The sequence below is a fragment of the Taudactylus pleione genome, unplaced genomic scaffold (genome assembly GCF_031769625.1).
Source record: "Taudactylus pleione unplaced genomic scaffold, aTauple2 ptg000256l, whole genome shotgun sequence".
NCBI classification, from domain to species: Eukaryota; Metazoa; Chordata; class Amphibia; order Anura; family Myobatrachidae; genus Taudactylus; species Taudactylus pleione.
This window is the reverse complement of record NW_028284658.1, coordinates 15,077,088-15,097,847: the sequence shown is the minus strand read 5'-3', so window position 1 is coordinate 15,097,847 and position 20,760 is coordinate 15,077,088. Positions and strand designations below refer to the sequence as shown.

The following is a 20,760-nucleotide window of genomic DNA, read 5'->3' as shown; positions in this document are numbered from 1 at the left end:
ACTTAGTCAAAAATTATTTTTTAGAGAACATTACATTGTATCTAAACAGCTTTGACATTTAATTTTTATTTTATTTCTAGTATCTGATAAAAGTGAATGAGATCAAAACCAAGAAAGGGGCAGATCTTTTGCAGAACCTTATCAAGCATTACACCTCCCAGTGCAAGTAAGATACCAAAAGTTTTAATTCATGAACCTTAAACCCATTCTCGAGCACTGATATCAATGTCTGGGTGTATAAATAAACAGCTACCGGTGTATGAAATCTGTCTCTAGGAATGATAGTTTGTCTCACAGCATTGTTTGTCATTTGGTGCTTAGGGAATGGGTATAGTCAGAGGAGAAATTTACAATAATACTGTTTTTGTTTTTATTTAATTAGGAGGGTTTTACATTTTATACAACTATTTTAATGTGTTTCTTTTCCTTTTAAAACCTTAATAATAAGTAAACAGAGATTAACTTTCTGACTTCTGTGTTTTTCAACAAAGCTGTTACATCATCTAAGCAGAGTTGGTTACTTTTTGGTATCCTTGGACACTATTCCGAAGTTGTATCCAATGCACAGAGCTAAGCTTTCGTTTCCTTGTACAATAAAAATAATTTTGTTCACAGGTCCATCCCGTGTGTGACCTGGTTGAAATCCCTTTCAGAGTGGCGGCCCGACCCAGTACTAATGCCGGGTCGAAGGCATCATCGCCATCACGTGCTGAGTCGACGCTTGGAGATGAGATCATCTCCAAGCTCCGGATCTTCCTATGCAGTGAACGGGACCCGGGTTACCTGTTCACACTGCATCATGAGCCGGGTAGAACATGTGTTCAACTCTTCTCGGATCATGGTTGAAATCCAGGATTAATTCATCCTGGCTCTTTCACACTGCACAGTAACCCGGGTTGCTGCGCCTTCATGTGCAATTACCCAGGTTATTGCTTGTACTGTGAAAGGGGTAAATGTTACACAGACTAAAGGACCAGCGATGCGCGTGCACGCTGGGTCCTTGCCGACCCCGACTTTCTACTGAACATGCCCGTCAACCTAACAACGCTCGTCGGGTTCGGCATGTTCAGAGATAGAGGTCGGTCCCCTGCACTAAATGACGTTCAGTGAACGCCGTTCATTGCAGGCACCACACCTCGGCGACCTGAAGGTCTGAATGCTAGATGTTCAGTCTTTCAGGTCGCCTAGTGGATAGGCCCCTTAAGGGTACCCACTCATAGTCCTTCACTGTGAATTAAAAGGAATAGCTCCTTTAACATGACAAACATTCAGGAGAGGAGTTGTCCTGATAATCAAGACTGTAAACTTTCTGAAGAAGCTCTGGTAGCTATTAAATGTTTTTTTTATTCAGCACTTGTATGTGTATTGAGCAATCCCTCAGATGTATGCAGACAAAGTGGTGATATGACCCCAGAATAATGACTTATTTGTAGTTTTCTGCAGGAATGTTTACAAGCCACTGAAAAACTGAAATCCTACATTGAGGGTCTGACCACCGAACTGCAATTTGTGAGTACCCTTCCTTCATCCTAGTAATCTCAGAGCATTAGCACCACTTGAAAGCAATTCCTGTAAAAAGTAAAACAAAATCAGTAAAGTTATGTGGTATTATTGGGAAATGCTTCATTCAGGGGTGTATTCACAGTTGATCATTGTCATCGTAAATAGACTCTAAATTAGTAATTCTACTTCCAATATTCACCTGTATTTAGCACCACCTCCTCCATTAATATTACTGGGGAAAATAGCTTTGTATAGATGAAGTAAAATAAAAAAAAGAAAATTTAAAGGAAAAAATCGTAAGCAAAAAGTTTTATGGATCATTCGTGATATAAAAAAAATGAAAAAACAAGCTTACAGATTGTACCATATATCTGCATTCACCATCAATGCCTCTAACAGTTCAGCATTACTATGATCAGTACTATAAGCACTTGCCAGGCCGAGCAGTTAATGATGCTTCTCCTTTGTCAAGACAAGTGCTGGACAATTCTTCCTAGAGACAAGCTACCACTTGAGATATCAACAGAAGAGTACATAGGTTTCTGTTCTCCTGCCATTTACATTCATTTTGGGTGAAAGGAAATATTTCATGAAAGATCTCATAACTCATATTCTTTACTGTAAGAAGCATCTTTTCTGCATCCCTGCAGTAAAGTTGACTTGGAAATGAAAATGCTAAATATATAGCTCCTGTAGTACTACTTGTGGCTGACCTGGAGCCAGATCATTGTTCCACTTGTGTGTATACACATATATAGGGGTTGATGTATCAAGCTGTAAAAAGAGGGGAGAATTTTGCCCATAGCAACCAATCAGTTTCTATCTATCCTTTTATATAATGTACTTGGTAATTGCTACCGTGAAGCTGTTTGCTATGGGCGTTTTATAAACTTGTCCCCTTCTCCATTCTTACTAAGAAATTCCGAAAAAAATATAAAATTAAGCAAATTGTGTTTATATGTCACCCTTAGGGTCAGTTATGTGGTGGGGGACAGGGTTGTGATTTCGTTTGTCCACATATTTTACGATTGGCAGCACTAGCTCTGGTTTGGCCAATCACATGAGCCATAAATAATTTGATTTGGTCCTAGACCACCAACTGGTGGCACCAGTAGCGTAAGTTCATCTCAGACGCCCGGAGGCGAGTTACAATTTGGTGCCGCCCCCCCCCCCCCCTCCTTCCCCCCTCCATAGCTGCTGACACTGTAATGCAGCAATTCACATGCAGTTAGTTAGGTTATAAGTAGATGAACGCAGCAGCTGATTGTCTGACATGGAGCTCTCCACTAGAGTATGGTGGCTTCTCAGGTGCCGGTAAGGGGTGCCATGTATTGGGTGGCCATGAGGGTACACTCCGGGTACATAGTTACAGCCCTAAGTGGGGAGAATATGTTGTGGACAATGGAGGAGGTACCCCTTCAGAGCTGGAGCCCGGCGGCAGGCGCCTCCATTATCTCCCATAGTTCTGCCCCTGCCTGGCACCCCTGCAAAAGACCTGAGGCACCCAGTTTGGGAACCACTGGCTTAGGTATTTGGACAGTTATGTATTGCATATGTCTTCTACCTTTAGACTCCCACTTGACTAATTACATGATAGAAGCACCATTAACTACAATGACATCTGTCAGTGTATTTGGCAAATCTAGACCAGCTCTTGCACACCTGGGCACTGCAGTTTTTACCCATGCTTTTTCGCACTATTGCTAGAGCTTCATCCAGCAAATGTTAAACGGGTCTGGTCTTTGACTAAAAATATAAAAATAGCTTATAATAGCTAATAATATAATTTTTTTGGTGAAACTGAAAGAAGTATTGGAAAATGGGTTTAAAGTACTCGGTCAGGTATTTTGGGGGTCTGAAGGGATGGGACAGGTGTTTTTAGGATTGCAGGTGGCTGCAGCAGGTGTATTTTTTTAAAAAAATTAAAACTGCACTTTATAGACAAACAAATTTGCTAGCACCGATATTAATGTACCCCCAATTTAACTACAGCAATTATTTTTTTTCAAAAAGAAATTGCTCTATATAATTTTTCCACACTTATGCAACTATGCATATAACAGACACAATTTAATAACCCAACATACTTTATTAGGGCTATTAATACACTTCTATTTTGATTTCCAGTGTCAGGCTTTTTATGGGGTACAGACTGATTTCCCCAAAATGTGCTGTACTTTTAGCTAGTTTCGCCATGTGCAATTATCGCATATATGCATTTTCGCGTGTTTTGCAATTGGTTAGGGCGAAAAGCGGGAGCGCGCATTGAGAAAGTATGTGAAAAGATCGAATAAAAACTGGCGAATGCAGCGATAACTTCACCATGTGAACGCATCTCGCCATACGCAAAATTTTGCACCTAACTGAATAAGGCCCTATGTCTTAAAAAAAATTCTTAACTCCAATCAGGAATAGAATATTTCCATAACCTTTTCTAACATTTGCTTAGAATGTTCTCATGATGTAACTCTTATTTGGAAATGCAGCAACTAATTGTGGGACAGATGTATTTTTAATCAATCGACTTTAATTTCAAACAGGCTAATTCCAGTTAAGTCATTATGTACATATAGAGGTCAAAAGATTTAGAACTTCACAATTTTTACAGTTTTTATTGAAATGTATGCAGTTTGACGTCTTTATGTACTCTTGTATTAACTGATAGCGCAAATAACCAGCTGGAGATAAAATTAACTCATTGGACCAAATGTAATAGGGTGAGAGTTTAGAAAATGTGAGAGTTTAGCAGTAATCTCTCACATTGGTTGAGTTTTATCTTCAAATTAGAAAAACATATGGATGAGAGTTTAAATCGGGAGATATTTTTGAGCCTAAAAACATGCAAGTTTGCATGTTCTCGGACTCTATTACATTGGCCGAGTTTAAAAAGTGTGAGAGTTTACTGCTAAACTCTCACATTTTCTTAACTCTCGCCCTATTACATTTGGACAAACACACATGTTTTAGACTAAAGAAAACTCTCACGATTTAAACTCTCATCCAGATATTTTCCAATTTTGAAGATAAAACTCAGCCAATGTGATAGATTATTACTAAACTCTCACATTTTTTAAATTCTCACCCTATTACATATTGCCCATTGAATCGTTTTGTTTAACAGAATTTTATCTAACTCCTCAAAGTAGCCACCCTACACAGATATATCCACTGAACACACTCATGGCATTCTTTCCACAATTAAGATCAAATATTTATCGGGACATTCTTCCCAACACAGGTCCAGATGTTTCCCACAAATGTGTTGCACTTGTAGGTTGCTTTACTTATACCCTTTTCTCCAGTTTATCCCAAACCGGCTCAATAGAAGCTGTGGTGGCCATTCCATGAGTTGAAGCCTACAGTCTTGTTCTTTTCCTCAAAGGTTTTACTGACATAGCCTGGAGGTATGTTTTGGATCACCTGGGTTTATTTACTTAGCTGCTGCTTTCTGCCATGTATAAGCCAAAAATTTAAAGGGCAGTGCTTTTAATAGCGGAACATGGATTGCTATTAAAAGCATTGCACTTTTCTATTTTGGGCTTAAACACACAATAAAAGCCACCACTTAGTAAATAAACCCCACACACAGAGGAACCATCCTTTTGTCTACTCAGCAGTTAACAAAAATCCTGCGCGATGAACTGAGTATTTAAAAATTTGATTCATGATCCATAAGTCTTTCTTCCAGTCTTCAGTAGTCCACAGGCAGCGCTTTATAGCTCAGGAAAGCCTCTTTCATTGCTGCAAAACTGATCTAAGCTTCTAACCCATTACTTGTTCCCTGAAAAAGTTTATTTTATGTTTTAATAACCCTGAAATTTACATAATTTTTTTTAGTTTTAGTTACCCTATACTTTTTGTTTTACCTCTAGCACAGTGGTTAATAACCTTTTTTTGGTCCCACATTGGGAGATCACACTCTTGAAAATGACATCATATTTGCATACAATTTAATAGTGCAGCATTGCTAAAAACAGAAGTGTGTGCATTGCTGTGAAGAAGTGGTGCCCACTACCATGGGTGTGGCCATCCAATGCACACACATATTTTTTTCCCCCTATTGCAACACATTTGCCCTCTCCACCCTGTAGCAACACATTCACATCCAAAGAACACCACATCCTCCTGTATATTGTCCATTTTCCCCCATTATTGTAAAGGTAGCGGCTTCTAGAGAATGATTGCGCAGTGACCTTGTAGAATAATGTATTGTGAATGGTTTGAGGTGCCAGGATGCAGTGAAAGGATTCACATGCTACTATCAGAATCAACTGGAACAGTGTTCAGGAAAGCAATATAATTACCTTATGCAGGGGCATCAGAACATTTTTAGGTTGGGGATTCGGGCGTTGGAACAATTTTATGATGGGTGGGCAATATAGAATTTAATTTTGCGCCCCCTTCCCTCCTTTCTCCCTCTCACCTGTTGCTGGGCGCATAGGCGCCGGAGCACCATAGTGGAGGGGCAGGAGGCAGGGACTGTGCATTATAGCAATAGGCTGCATAGCCCCTGCACCGCATGGAGAAGGAGGTGTAATGTGCGGTCTTTTAACTTAAAGACCGCACATTACACCACCTCCTCTGTGCAATGCAGTGGCTATGCAGCCTATTGCTATAATGCAGAGCCCTACGGTCGCCTCTCATAAGTTTGGGGGAGCTGGATGCCTCCTTGCCCCCCTCCCCCGTTCTAGTGCCTATGTTGGGGAACTAAGATATAATTTCATATCGGTACCTCTAAATTGCTCCTTCCTTTTATATGCCTTGTAGATAATGAAATATGTTTTCCTCGTAATATCACCAAATACAGTGAGCATTTTTGTGACCGCAATTTAATATAGAGCGCATTTTTGTTACAACCAAAATATATCATCCCCTCATTAAAAAAAACTCAGACTGTCAGATGTACTAACTACTAAGGGTCCTGTATGTGCCTGGTCTTCGATTTGGGGGAGGAAGGGTGGTAGTGAGCAGGGCTTCGGCTGGACGGCTGCTGTAACAGCGAAAAAAGATTCCTGTCAGCAGCACGGCAGTTTAATAGGTGCTGCTGTCCTGTTTTTTCTGTCCCTGATTCCCGGGGCTCCTCATAACTTTTGGGGCCTGGTACGGTGTCCCCTTTGTCCCCCTCCTGTCGTCGAGCCTGAGACTGTTCCACAGCTGCCACTCTTCAAAGGCACGCAGTGTGACAACTAATCTGATTGGTTGTCAGGATGCCTGTCATAGCCATGTTTGTGCCGAGACCTAACTGAAGGAGTAAATGCTACCCCCTTCTCAGCGTTGTGTGAAGGAAATAGAAAATAGTAGTGAAAAGAAAAATAAAAAAAAAACATTTTGAGGAAGAAAACAAAAACATCTTCAGGGTTGTACCCTTGTCTTGGGCTCCCCCCAGCAGGCCGCATAAAGAGAGGCCACGGACCGCAGGATGTGCGTGTCTACTAGTAGTTTAAAACTTACCTTTTGTACTGTATCAAGTTATTCACTGAACTTGAATTGCTTAAATTTCAATAAAAACTGGAAAAATGGGTTTGTGTATATTATATACATACATACATACATACATTATGGATTTCACAATCCACCCACCTTGCTTGAAGGATCCTGTTTCTTGAGCACACTGGAAAAATACTCTTTTTTTTCAAAACATAGTGTTGTAGGTAATTAAACATTAACCGGTCCAGTGCAAATATCCGATTGCTGAAGTGAGCTTGACCACAAAGCAAGTTCTTGCAACCACACCATCCGTCCTTCACATACCGTAATTAGCTAATTTCTTCCACTACTTCTTCCCCTGAGACTGTCCAGACACAGACAGCGGCCTGAGAATCCATGCTCTGTGGAAGATCTGGCTGGCTGGCTGTGTGTGTAATGGATTATCCTCCTCCCTGACATTTCAGCCCAGATGTTTAATTTCAAATATCCAGCTGCATACGCACTCCTCCAGTTGAATTAATGTGCTTATAATACATGTTTTATAATATACATTTATGAAGCACATCTGATAACAGTCAGACAGATATATATTGTGTTTACAGGGGGTTCGGAAAGTCCCTCCACAGTGACTGTGTGCTAAGTGTGTGATAGTCCAAAATTCAAATAGGGGAGCCACACCAGTTGCCAGTGAGTTCCGGCCGGCAATGTTTGGGGTGGCAGATGGTGTGGCTCCTCTATTTGAATTTTGGACTGTGATGCAGCCGCACCTCTGGAGCCTCCACTGTCTGACACACAGTGACTGCGGAGGGAGTTTCCAAACCCCTGGTATTATATTGTATTGTATATCATATAGGCGTATCATAATTGTCATAGACTTATGGAAATAGTTATTGAAGATGAGTTTTGCAGATGGTACCAGAGGTGCATACAAATTCCCCTTCTTCTATTTTAGCAGAGAGACAATTGTTCTTCTGCGGAGGAACATGACATTTCTACTTCAGAGTCCATAGGGTATCCACAGGATACCTTGGGGTATAGGTGTGACATCAGTCGCAGGGCACCAAAGAGTTAAGCTTTCAGCCTCCCAGGATGCACTAGGTCCCCCTCCTATACCCCGCCCCCGGGCCAAGGCACCTCAGTTTAGTTTGGTGCCCGGCCGGCGTCGGGTGCACCTGTCGGAGTGGGGGCTAGAAGAGCCCCTGAAGCTTTCTTCAGTGCAGCTGTGGCTGCACATCTGGATGTACAGCATGGACAGTCAGTCCTGACATCCATGCTGTCTTCCCTACAACCCCGCCGGTACCAGAACGCCGGTACCGATCCGGGGATGCTGGTGAGCATCTGGGGTCACAGCTAGCGGTGACCCCAGATGTTCCGGACCATGGCCGGATCCAAGGGGGACAAAGGTAAGCAGCAGGGTCCCGCGGTGGGTCCCCGCTGGTCACATGGTCCTAAGTCCCCAGGCAGGGGGCTCCCTGGGGACTGGCTGCAGCGTGGAGCCAGGTACTGAACCTGCGCTTTCCACTACCCCCTGGGACAGCGGACCGCAGCAGAGCGGTAGCGCTGCGGAGTCCCAGGGGTTAAATGCATGCCAGGGGAGCGCGCCTTCCCTGTCTCACAGCCGGCGCCTCCCCCGCTGCACACAGCCCTCTCTGCACTGTGCTGACTGGTCCTGTGTCAGCGCTCCTCCCCCCAGGCCAGCTTCTCTCTGCTCCTCGGCGGCCATCTTCTCTGCAACGCATGGTGAACGCTGCTGGAAGCCTGGAAGGAAGCATCGTGGTCTGGGTCCCCCCGCATACCTCTCCTCCGCTGTGGCTCAGGTCTGTGTATGCAGCGCTGTGTCCTACCAGGCCCTGTGTCTGTGTAGTTGAGTGATTAGCGCTGTTAGTGCAGGAATTGTTATTTCTCTGCATTGTATGTGACTGTGCTAGCGCTGCTGCCTGTAACTTTATCTTCTCAAAACTGTCAGCTTTATTACTGTCCCTGTTCTTTCTGCTAAAGCCCTTGCGGTGCAGTGCTGCAGGGTGGTCTCTCGCCTATTTAATACTTAATTGGTGAGAGAGGTCACATACGTGGTGCCATCATGTCTGAAAGTGATTTTCCCCTCCGGCTACAGTGTACCACGTGCAAAGTACCGTTAGCGGAGGGGGAGGGTAGCGCGGAGGGCCTTTGCCGGCAGTGTTTGTCCATGGCGCAGCCTATTACGGTTACAGCACCGGTACAGGAGCCGCCCTGGGCTTGTTTCGCTCAGGCGTTAACAGCTTTAGTGGGCCAGTTAGCTCCGCAGCCCGCGTTTACTCCGATGGGTTTGTCCCAGCAGTCTGTGGTGTCGTCACCCATGCAGGGGTCCCCACGACAATTGGTGGTACCCCACAGTCTCCCTATTTCCCCGCTCCCGGGTTCTCAGGAGCCAGCGTGGGTTAACTCCCTGACTAGTTCTGTACAGCACTTGTCGGATGTGTTGCAAGGGGAGTCTGTGATGCGGCCTCATAAAAGGCCGGTGGCGTCTCTGTCCGCTCCTTATGAGGATGACGAAGGGACGTCTGATGATGGGGAGATTCTGGATCCTTACGATCAGGAACCTCTCCATACTAAGGACGCTGATGCTAAGTCCAAAGTATATATTCCTGGACTTATTCGGGCGGTCCGCACAGCCTTGGTGATTGAGGACGAAGTTCCCCCAGCGGCTAAATCTAAGTATGCCTTTTTCAAAGATGTGAAGGGCGATGCCACAGTCTTTCCTCTTTCGGGTCAGTTGGTGGACCATTTAGAGGAGGCGTGGAAACAACCTGGCAAAAGATACCAGCCGCAGAGACGCCTGGCGGTGGCTTATCCATTCGCGGATAATTATTTTGCTAAGTGTGAATCCCCTCCACAGGTGGATTCTCACGTGACCCGTCTTGTCCGTAGTGCCACATTGCCGATGCCATCCATGTCCTCCCTTAAGGATGCTACGGACCGCAAGGTAGAAATCTGCCTGAAGTCCGCTTATTCCCTTGCAGGGGGGGCAGCACGGCCGGCTATGGCCATTTGCTGGGTTGCCAGAGCGATGGAGCGCTGGGCGGATTCATTAGAGGCTTCTTTTGAATCCGACTGTCCGGCCGAACAGGCGGAGTTGATTGGCAATCTCCGTGATTCGGCCACCTACATCAACGAGGCGGCTCTAGACATTAGTACTGGTGTCTAGAATTTCTTCAGCAGCGGTAGCTGCTCGTCGCACCTTGTGGCTGCGATCCTGGAAGGCGGACGCAGATTCCAAGAAAGGTCTGGAAGCGTTGCCGTTTACCGGAGAAGTTCTCTTCGGTCCGGATCTGGATAAGATTGTGGCCACGCTGGCGGCAGCCAAATCTGCTTGTCTCCCGTCGGCCGCTGCTCCTTCTGGTTCTGGACCATCGTCCTTTCGGTCATCTAGGGCCCAGGGCAGGCCCAAACCACAGTCGTTTCCTCGACAGGCTGGCCCTAAGAAATCGGTCAAGCCCCGGAAACAGGCATGGAGTACCAGACGTCCAGCCCCCAAGCCAGATGACAAGCCTGCGGCCTGACGGTCCGGGCCTCCCTTTGGGGGATCCCAGGGTGGGAGGCCGCCTGCTGCAGTTCTCCCGGTGTTGGTCGTTCACTACGACAGACACTTGGGTTCTGGAGGTGGTCTCCCACGGGTACGCCCTCTCCTTCCGGCACAGACCCCCGGCTCGATTCTTCACCACGGGTCTACCATCAGACCGGAACAAGGCTACGGAGCTGCTGAAGGTATTGCACACTATGCTCCAGGCTGGAGTTATAGTGCCTGTTCCATTCTCCCAGAGGGGCCAGGGTTTCTATTCAAATCTATTTTTGGTACAGAAACCCAATGGGTCATATCGTCCGATTCTCAACCTCAAAGCACTCAACAAGTCTTTGCGGGTCCCGAAGTTTCGGATGGAGACCCTACGGTCCATCATTCTGGCGCTGGAACCTGGGGACTACATGGTGTCATTGGACATACAGGACGCTTACCTGCATGTCCCTATTCTTTTGCGCCATCAAGAGTTCCTTCGGTTTGCAATCCGCAGCGACCACTTCCAGTTTCGGGCGTTACCTTTTGGCCTGGCGACAGCACCACGTGTTTTCACCAAGGTGATGGCGGTCATGGCGGCTTCTCTGCGGCTGCAAGGAGTCCGCATGTTGCCGTACTTGGACGACCTGTTATTGGTGGCAGGATCTCCAGAGCTCCTGTTACACCACTTGGACCTGACCATTGCACTGCTGCAACGGCACGGCTGGCTAATCAACTGGCAGAAGTCCACTCTAATCCCGTCTCGGAGGATTCTGCATCTTGGAGCCTTATTGGACTCGGGACAGCAAAGGATCTTCATGACGGAGGACAAGATCTCTGCTTTACAGTCAAGGGTGCGCAGTTGCCTGCACAGCCGCCGGGTGTCCTTACACTCGGCGATGAGGTTACTGGGCTCCATGGTGTCGGTGTTCGACATGGTGGAATACGCCCAGTTTCACTCCAGACCTCTGCAGCACCTGATCCTGTCCAAGTGGAACGGGCTGCCTCAGTCTCTGAAGTTCCAGACGATTATGCTCACCCAGGAGGTTCGCCTGTCCCTTGCGTGGTGGTTAAAGACGACCCACCTCAACAAGGGACGTCCGTTCTGGGTTCCAAATTGGGTCTTGTTGACAACGGACGCCAGTCTTCGGGGCTGGGGAGCAGTTTCGGGTCCACACTTGTTCCAGGGCAGGTGGACGCCGACAGAAGCGGAGCTTCCAATAAATATCTTGGAACTCCGTGCGGTCTTCAGTGCTCTCCTGCAGGCACAGCCGTTTCTCCAGGGTCACCCGGTGCAGGTCCAGTCGGACAACGCTACCACCGTGGCCTACATAAACAGGCAAGGAGGAACTCGCAGTCGGGCGGCTCTCGTAGAGGTCTCTCGGATCCTGGTTTGGGCGGAGCGCAATCTTCCGGCCATATCAGCGGTCTTCATCCCGGGAGTGCTAAATTGGGAGGCGGACTTTCTAAGTCGCCAGGACGTTCATCCAGGGGAATGGTCCCTGCACCCGGACGTTTTTCAACTACTGGTGGACAGGTGGGGTCTTCCAGAAATCGACCTCATGGCGTCCCGGCACAACAACAAGTTGCCGGTGTACGGGTCTCGCACAAGAGACGAAGGGGCGTCTCTGGTGGATGCTCTGTCCGTCCGGTGGACGTTCCGGTTCGCATACCTGTTCCCTCCGGTCTCCCTTCTTCCACGGGTAATCCGGAAATTCAAACAGGAAGGAGGGACGCTCCTGTTGATAGCTCCCGCGTGGCCCAGACGGCACTGGTTCTCAGACCTTCAGGGTCTGTCCGTGGTCAGTCCTCTGTGGTTGCTGCTACGACTGGACCTTCTGTCTCAGGGTCCTTGCCTTCACCTGGACCTGACTCGGCTGTCTTTGACGGCGTGGCTGTTGAGACGGCCATGCTGAGGTCCCGGGGGTTTTCCAGCTCTGTGGTGCGTTCCATGTTACGAGCTCGGAAACCGTCTTCCGCGAGGATATACCATCGCGTGTGGCATACGCTCTTCCAGTGGTGTCGACCGAGAGGTTATGCACCGCGGGAGTTTCGTCTGTCTCGGATTCTCGCCTTCCTGCAAGCGGGACTAGATCATGGGCTTCGCCTTGCTTCTTTGAAGGTACAGGTTTCGGCCCTATCTGTCTGGTTTCACCGTAGGATTGCTACAATCCCGGATGTGCGCACCTTTATGCAAGGTGTTCTCCGTATTCAGCCGCCCTTTGTTCCACCTGTGGCGCCTTGGGATTTGGCTGTGGTCCTGAGGGCTCTCCAAGGACCGCCGTTTGAACCACTGGGCTCAGTGGATCTTAAATGGCTAACAGCTAAGACTGTTTTCCTTCTGGCCATTGCTTCGGCCAGACGTGTTTCTGAGTTAGGGACTCTTTCTTGTAGACCCCCTTTCTTGGTTTTTCATGGGAACAGGGCAGTGCTCCGCACTCGGCCCGAGTTTCTTCCCAAAGTTGTTTCCCAGTTTCATGTTAACGAGGAAATAGTTGTTCCGGCCTTTAACTCACCGGGTCTTTCCGTGGGTGAGGCCTCTTTGGATGTTGTGCGGGCCTTAAGGACTTATGTTGACCGCACTTCTTCGTTTAGGAAGTCGGACGCTTTGTTTGTCCTCTATGGCTTCCGTAAAAAGGGTTGGCCTGCTTCAAAGCAAACTTTGGCAGCCTGGATCCGTATGGCTATTTCTGAAGCTTATCTTCATGAAGGCCTACCGGTCCCTCCTTCTCTGAAGGCTCATTCCACTAGGTCTGTGGGTCCTTCGTGGGCAGCTCGACGTGGTGCCTCGGCAGTTCAGATCTGCAAGGCTGCTACGTGGTCTTCTGTCCATACCTTCGTGAGGTATTACAGGTTTGACACCTTCGCCTCTCAGGATGCTTCCTTCGGGCGGCAGATTCTCCTTTCTGCACAGGAGCGTCCCCACCCTTAAAGGATACTGCTTTGGGACATCCCCAAGGTATCCTGTGGATACCCTAAGGACCCTGAAGTAGAAAATATGAGATATGGTAAGAACTTACCCTTGTTATCTCTATTTCTACGAAGTCCATAGGGTTCCACAGAACTCCCGCCCTGTCGCACCTGTGCTGCAGATGGGCTTTGCTCTGGTCACCGGTTTTCCGTCTCCCTCTGGTGAGAATGTGATTCTTGTATGTGTCCAGATCTTTGTTCTCTCTCTTCCTTCTCCTCCTCCGGCCTATGGCTTGGTAACTAACTGAGGTGCCTTGGCCCGGGGGCGGGGTATAGGAGGGGGACCTAGTGCATCCTGGGAGGCTGAAAGCTTAACTCTTTGGTGCCCTGCGACTGACGTCACACCTATACCCCAAGGTATCCTGTGGAACCCTATGGACTTCGTAGAAATAGAGATAACAAGGGTAAGTTCTTACCATATCTCATATTTTTTATTTACTAAGTACTTAGTCATTTTCGTGTTCCAACTAGCCCTCTATAGATCCTGCGTAGGTAGATACTCTGGGGTATATTTACTAAAGTGAGAGTTTTGAGAAGTGGAGATGTTGCCCATAGCAACCAATCAGATTGTAGCTATTATCTTCTAGAAGGTGCTAGTAAAATGTTGAGTAGAATCTGATTAGTTGCTATGGGCAACATCTCCATTTCTAAAAACTCTCACTTTAGTAAATATACCCCTCAGTCTGTGCCAGTTCCCCCTTAAAAAAAAATTGGGGGGGGGGGGGGGGCTAAAATGTTATATGTTTTTATATACTCATTTCTGTTTTCATTGGGGAAGGGGGATCTCCTGGTCATAATGCAGATCATATGTAAGGAAGCCATTTTTACTTATCATTACCCTTAATATTAATATTTTAAGCTGCCTTATTCAAAGCTTACATATCACCCATTTTTCCCATGCCTTCTTGTGTCAACCATGCTATCAATGAGCATTGTGGATGCAGAGCAGTGTAACCCCATGCACAGCACACTGAATATAAAGCAGGCTCTGGAAACACTAATCCTAACTGTATAGGAACACTGGGGCTAATGCAGAGTTGAATGTGCATCCGTTTGCATAGTATATAGGCTATGCAGAGTTGTACACCATTTGAACACATTGACCATTACTACTGTAGAGGTGGAACTAGAGGGGGAAGGGGCGTTATCACATAAGCAAAGTTTGGGGAAGACCTCTTTACATAAATAGCGGCCATTTGGAACACCAGCAAATATTCACAGCTGTTCCTGTTGAGAGACATCTCTTTAACATCTGCTGTAGGGATTTGCAAATGCGCAAAGATGATGGAGACATCCCAGAAAATATTACATATTCTGCTATACAAAAGTGAATGCAACTTGTGTATCTTATGTGCAGAAATACTTTTATGTTTTGCGAGGACTTTGCTATTAAGTCATTTTCTCCCATTTTACTTCCAACTCTTCTTTGAACCCATTGTCTTCAAGCAGCAATCACTACATTACCTGACACCCAGAGGTGTAACAATTGTTATAGCAGCTTATTCAGCTGCTACAGAGGCCTAAGAGGATCAGGAAGATTTAAGCTCCTAAAGCACTTTGCACGGCCATGTTTATTGGCTAAGGGACAAAATAATGTGGTAACAATGAGGTGATGGTAACTGCGCACATATATATACATTCTGTATTTGACACATGTATTCTGAGGACATGATAATCCTGAAAGTATGAAACAGGATCACAATAGTGTTGATGGCAATATTTAATTTATTATTAATAAATCCTATTTTGATTTGTTAGAAGTTTTGGCTGCACAGGCATCGCCTGCAACCGTCCCTGTGATCCTCCCGCACAGTATTGTCCTGTCAGGACGCTTGTATCATTATGTGCATTCAGCAGTGAGCACATTCCTCATGCAGTATTTCTCACTCTTACTTAGTAGGGTGCTTTTTTTCTCTCTTTCCCTTCTTCTTTCTGCGTATTGCACTGTAATGTTAAGTTTATTGCTGCAAAATAAGCAAATATTAATGAATGTAATCTATTATTGTGCATGAAATTTCAACCCACAAGTATTAATTTAGTTCCAAAGGTCTAGTATAAATCTAGGCATTAATAAATAATGTTGTTTAAAGCTTTGTAAAGGTGGTTTAATGCTAATAGTCCCAAAATAATGCAAAGAAGTAAACTCATCCACTTTCTGACAATTATTCGCTTTGTGTCAATTAAACTGTTGCACACATAAGCATTAATACTCTACAATATAATACTGATCACTGGGAGTGCTTAGTCCGTGCATATTCACTATGCTGCAGGGACGTTGTGAGACCACATTTCAGTGAGACAAATATACATGGTCTTCTCTAAACTTTTAAAAGGCATTGCTTTCCAACACTTGTGTGATGGTTGCCTTCATTTTCCCTTTTCTAAACCCATATAAGTTGGCAGGCAGCCACAACTACTGTTGGCTTTTTACTTTGTTGTAACAATGTTGTAACTCTGCATCAATGGATAACCACAAGGGTTAAGGTGCATATCCACTACACGAGTGTAGAACGACTGTATGATTACAAAATCGTAATCGTTCAATCGTCCTGTGCAGTGGATAATGTGCCTTCACTGAATATGTCGTTCAGTGCAGGCACCCTCCCTCATCCCTGAACATGCACAACCTGACAATCTCGTCAGGTTGGCCTGCATGTTCAGTCGATGACAGATGCCGGCAACGACCAGCGGGAGTGCGCATCGCTAATCGTTGCCGGCATAATTGCTGCACGATTAATGAATGATAACAATGTCGTAATCGTTCAATCGCTCATTTTTCTCGTATAGTGGATATGCGCAATTACAGCTTGCCACAAATGCACAAGTACAGTACATTCCATGATATATGGTAGTCAAGGGTTTAACTATTTTCTGAGTAGCACTCTAAGGGTTAAACATGGCCAAAACAATCTTGTGAAGACTAATTTGTTTATATCATAAGGACTCATCTTATTTATTTTAAGTCTTCATTTACAAATATAGTACAGTGCTTGGTTTAAAAAATTATGTCACAATAACATACAATAGGTTGCAAAAAATACAGTTTTAAAACGTTTAAATGATTAGAAATATATAGTTAGACATATGTTATGCTGCTGAAACCAGCTAGAATAGCAACTCTTAAGGTGCCCACACATAGCGATTTTTCATCCAGTTTGGCCGATTTTGACGAATCGTGACGACGAATAAGGTAATAAAAGTACAAATCGTGAGTTTATACTCACGAGCACAATGCACGTCCCTGCTCGTCGTTCCTCGCGTCCTCTGATCTGCCTTGCTGTAGGGCAGATTAGCCAACCTGGAAGCCGATCGTGAGGTTTTTTCCCTCACGACGAATCGTACGATTCATCGCAGAAACGCGGAATTTGATTGACAGCTTCCTGTGCAAGCCCCATCGCCATCTTGTGCAGCATTGTGTATGGAGGATGATAGACGCACTTTGGGAGCCTGCACACTGGAAGTCTTGTTTTGTTGGAAGTTTGGTGAGTATTTGTACAGTTTAAATGCAACCACACTGACCACCAATATGTGCACCTCCACTGCCCACCAATGTGTGCCCCCAGGTAATAAATGCATGACCCAGTCACCGCCCGCTGTATTGAGACTGGCGGTGGCTGGGTCATGCATTAAGCTCCCACTGCCCACCAATGTGTGCCACCAGGTAATAAATGTATGACCCAGCCACCGCCCGCTGTATTGAGACTGGCGGTGGCTGGGTCATGCATTAAGCTCCCACTGCCCACCAATGTGTGCCCACAGGTAATAAATGCATGACCCAGCCATCGCCCGCTGTATTGAGACTGGCGGTGGCTGGGTCATGCATTAAGCTCCAACTGCCCACCAGTGTGTGCCCCCTACCTAGCCACTAACTTGCAACCAATATCATTGGGCCACCTAATAATTCATTAGAAAACCAATCATTTTTTTTTTTTTAATTAATAGACAAAAATGTGTAATCAAGATAAACAAATACATTTCAGGAAGATTATTAATATTGAAATAACATATTATATTAATAATAAACATGTTTAAAAATCAATTCAATACAGATAAAATAAAAATACATTTTAACTAATATAACAAAAATATAAATAAATAAACACGTATTTAACAAAATAATCACCATACATTACATTTAAAAACACACATTATGTAAAGCTGAGGTCTTCTACCTTTCGGTCTCCAGCTGTTGTGGAACTACACATCCCAGGATGCACTGACACCCACCCTTGTGAAATAACAGCATGTTAAAACTGTTTTTAGGGCATCCTGGGATCTGTAGTTCCACAACAGCGACAGGCTCAAAGGTGGAAGACCCATGCTGTCAAACAAAGAAAAACATTATATTACCAAGAAATGAACACATGACATTCCTGTAAAAGAAAACACAATTACAATACCATACCAAACGTTTAAAAACCTGTAAAAAAAAAAGAAAATATTAAAACATTAAAAATGTTATCTATAACAACATAAAATTTTTAAAACCTGTAAAAAAGAAAATATTAAAACATTAAAAATGTTAACTATAACAACAACTAATGTCAGTCGCCATCTCACAAGACTACTGTAGTAGCACAGTGCCACCCTTGTATCCAGTTTGCGCTCTTATCCCCATCCCAGGAGGAGCTGGGGATGGAGCAGTGCAGTGAGTTGCACATGTAGTATATAAATACATTGTCCAGTTCTATTTGGCATGATATGAATGGAGCGCACTAATGTGTAGCTTAATATGGTTATAGGTAAGTGAGGTGACAGAGTTAGGGCAATTGATAGGTTATATGAGGGGATATTGGGAGGACCATGACATGGGTGGAGATTTGAGGTATAAAATGATTACAGGGGGGATTGATGGCATGAAAATAGTGGTAGCGCTATCACAATCATATGCCACTATGCTACAGACCAAGGAGACACGACAGTGCTATCTGAATAACAAGAGACTGTATGACACATTGTGCACCGAGAGAGCCCAATATTGTCTTGACTTTCAAAGCATCGCTACTTTCGTTGGGGAAATAAAGCGGGTAAGCTTCTGGCTAATATAGTGCGAAGTCAGAAATCATCTCCTCATATTATATCACTTAAAAGCCCCTTAGGGCCAGTTCATAAAACTGAAGATATTGCAGCCTCTTTCTTACAATATTACACAGATTTATACTCTGCACAAGATGACGACCCCGCTTTGGGGATGAGTTTTCTTAAAGAGGCTAATTTACCATCCCTCTCTGAGGAAGACCGTAATTCCCTAACAGCCCCTGTCACGGAACTGGAGGTTTCCTTGGCTATTAAATCTCTAGCCAACGGAAAGTCACCCAGCCAGGATGGCCTTAGTGTCGATTACTACAAACTGCCGACCCCCCCATGTGACTCCTCATTTAGTCTCTTTATTTAACTGGATATTGAAGGGGGACATGACACTACCAGACTTTAATCAGGCCCGAATCATCCTTCTATTGAAACCTGAGAAAGACCCTACACTGACCCAATCCTATCGGCCAATATCCGTACTCAACCAGGTCTTTAAACTCTTTACTGGTATTATTGTCCAGCGCCTACAATTAGTACTACCCCATCTCATACACCCCGCACAAACTGGATTTATGAAAGGAAGACACTCGGTGGATAATGTACGTCATTCGATTGCAACTAAAACCCACCAGATGAGAAATAGTCAGCCGCTCATTGTCAGCTGTGATGCTGACAAGGCTTTTGATAGGGTATTGTGCTCTCACCTTTTGCATATTTTTCAATCACAACATTTTGGTCCTGAATTAATTGCGCTCTTCAAAACATTATATCACACCCCCATAGCATTCCTAACAATAAATGGCCTGAACACTCCATCCCTTAGTCTGCATAGGGGCATTCGTCAGGGCTGCCCCCTGTCCCCGTTATCATTTAATTTGGCTATAGACCCTCTTATTCGCACCTTTTTGTTATGTCAACAATGGCAAGGAATAAGAATCGGAGATAACACATTGAAAGTCTCTGCATATGCAGACGACTTACTATTATATTTTAAGAACCCACATTCTGCCATACCCAAACTTCTTCACATTTTTAAGGATTTTCATGCAATCTCCGGCTTTCTGATAAATTACAACAAAAAGGAGGCCTTGGCCTTACATCCAGACGCCACTAAAGATTAGAAGGATTCTTTTCCCTTTAAATGGGCTAGGACAACTTTGAAATACTTGGGTCTTAACATTCCGACACATACCTCGATCCTATATGCAGCCAAGTTCCCTGCTCTAATACAAATCACACTTCTAGATGAAAAAAAAATGGAAACACCTCCCACTCTCATATCTCGGTAGATGTCAGTTAATCAAAACGATATTTTTTCCTACGATTCTATATTTCTTTCAGATGCTTCCTCTACTCCCCTTGGAATCTGATTTAAAATTGATTAACAGAGAGGTCAGCAAGTTCATTTGGGCGGATAAAAAACCCAGGATCTCATTATTCAAACTTAGTCAACCACCCACTTTAGGAGGAACCAATCTCCCTTGCTTAAGATCCTATGCCATAGCGTCAAACTATTGCTATGCAATTGACTGGATTAAGGGAATAAATGGATTTGCTGACACTCTGGTAGAACAATCTTTTAACACTGATGCCCCATTAGTTAGCCTATTACATACACATCCCTCGTCTTTCCCACCTCATGTAACACAACTTACTACTTCATACTACTTGCATGGCTTGGCGACACGCCAGAACTCAAATGAAAGTCTCTTAGTGTCTCCTTATTTCTTCCCATTGGTCATAACCCGGGGTTTGCTGCTGGTTTTCTAACCCAGGTTTTTAGTACCTGGAGCTCACAGGGACTACATTACATATATCAATTATTAGATCCATCCACCATGACTATTTATTCCCACGACCAATTACAGGAAAGATTCCCTTGCCTTCAAATCTCAATATTCGTCTACCTCCAAGTACATAGCTATGTCACCGCTTTAATCCCTCGACTCCCCATAGCATCTGGGAAAAGCGGTTTGGATTATGTGCTGTCTCGCTGCCCTTCTATGTTCTCCACTTCCACACTATACACTTATATACTCCTGGAAATAAATTTGGAGGTAGAGACAGCTGGAGTCGCCAAATGGTGTTCTACATTTCCTACCGTATCCTTATCCACCATTTTCAAATCTTTTGTTAGACTTAACAAGCAACTAATATCGGCATCCTACACTGAAATGCAATATAAATGATTGCATTGCTCCTATTTCACCCCCAAACTAAGATTCCTTACAGGCACTTCCACAGACTCAAATTGTTTTAAGTGTAAACAACCTGACGCGGATCTAATGCATTGTATTTGG

The 20,760-nt window shown here is 44.8% G+C and overlaps 1 protein-coding gene across 2 annotated transcripts in view; it reads left to right on the top strand.

The window, feature by feature from the left end:
- LOC148514970 (arf-GAP with SH3 domain, ANK repeat and PH domain-containing protein 1-like) overlaps positions 1-20,760 on the top strand; it is a 232,087-nt gene that overhangs the window by 106,305 nt on the left and 105,022 nt on the right. For both annotated transcript variants that reach the window (XM_088480677.1, XM_088480676.1), the window contains exons 7-8: positions 81-166; positions 1,434-1,509. In XM_088480677.1, coding sequence (XP_088336803.1) covers positions 81-166; positions 1,434-1,509 — 162 coding nt within the window. The remainder of the gene's footprint in view (positions 1-80; positions 167-1,433; positions 1,510-20,760) is intronic.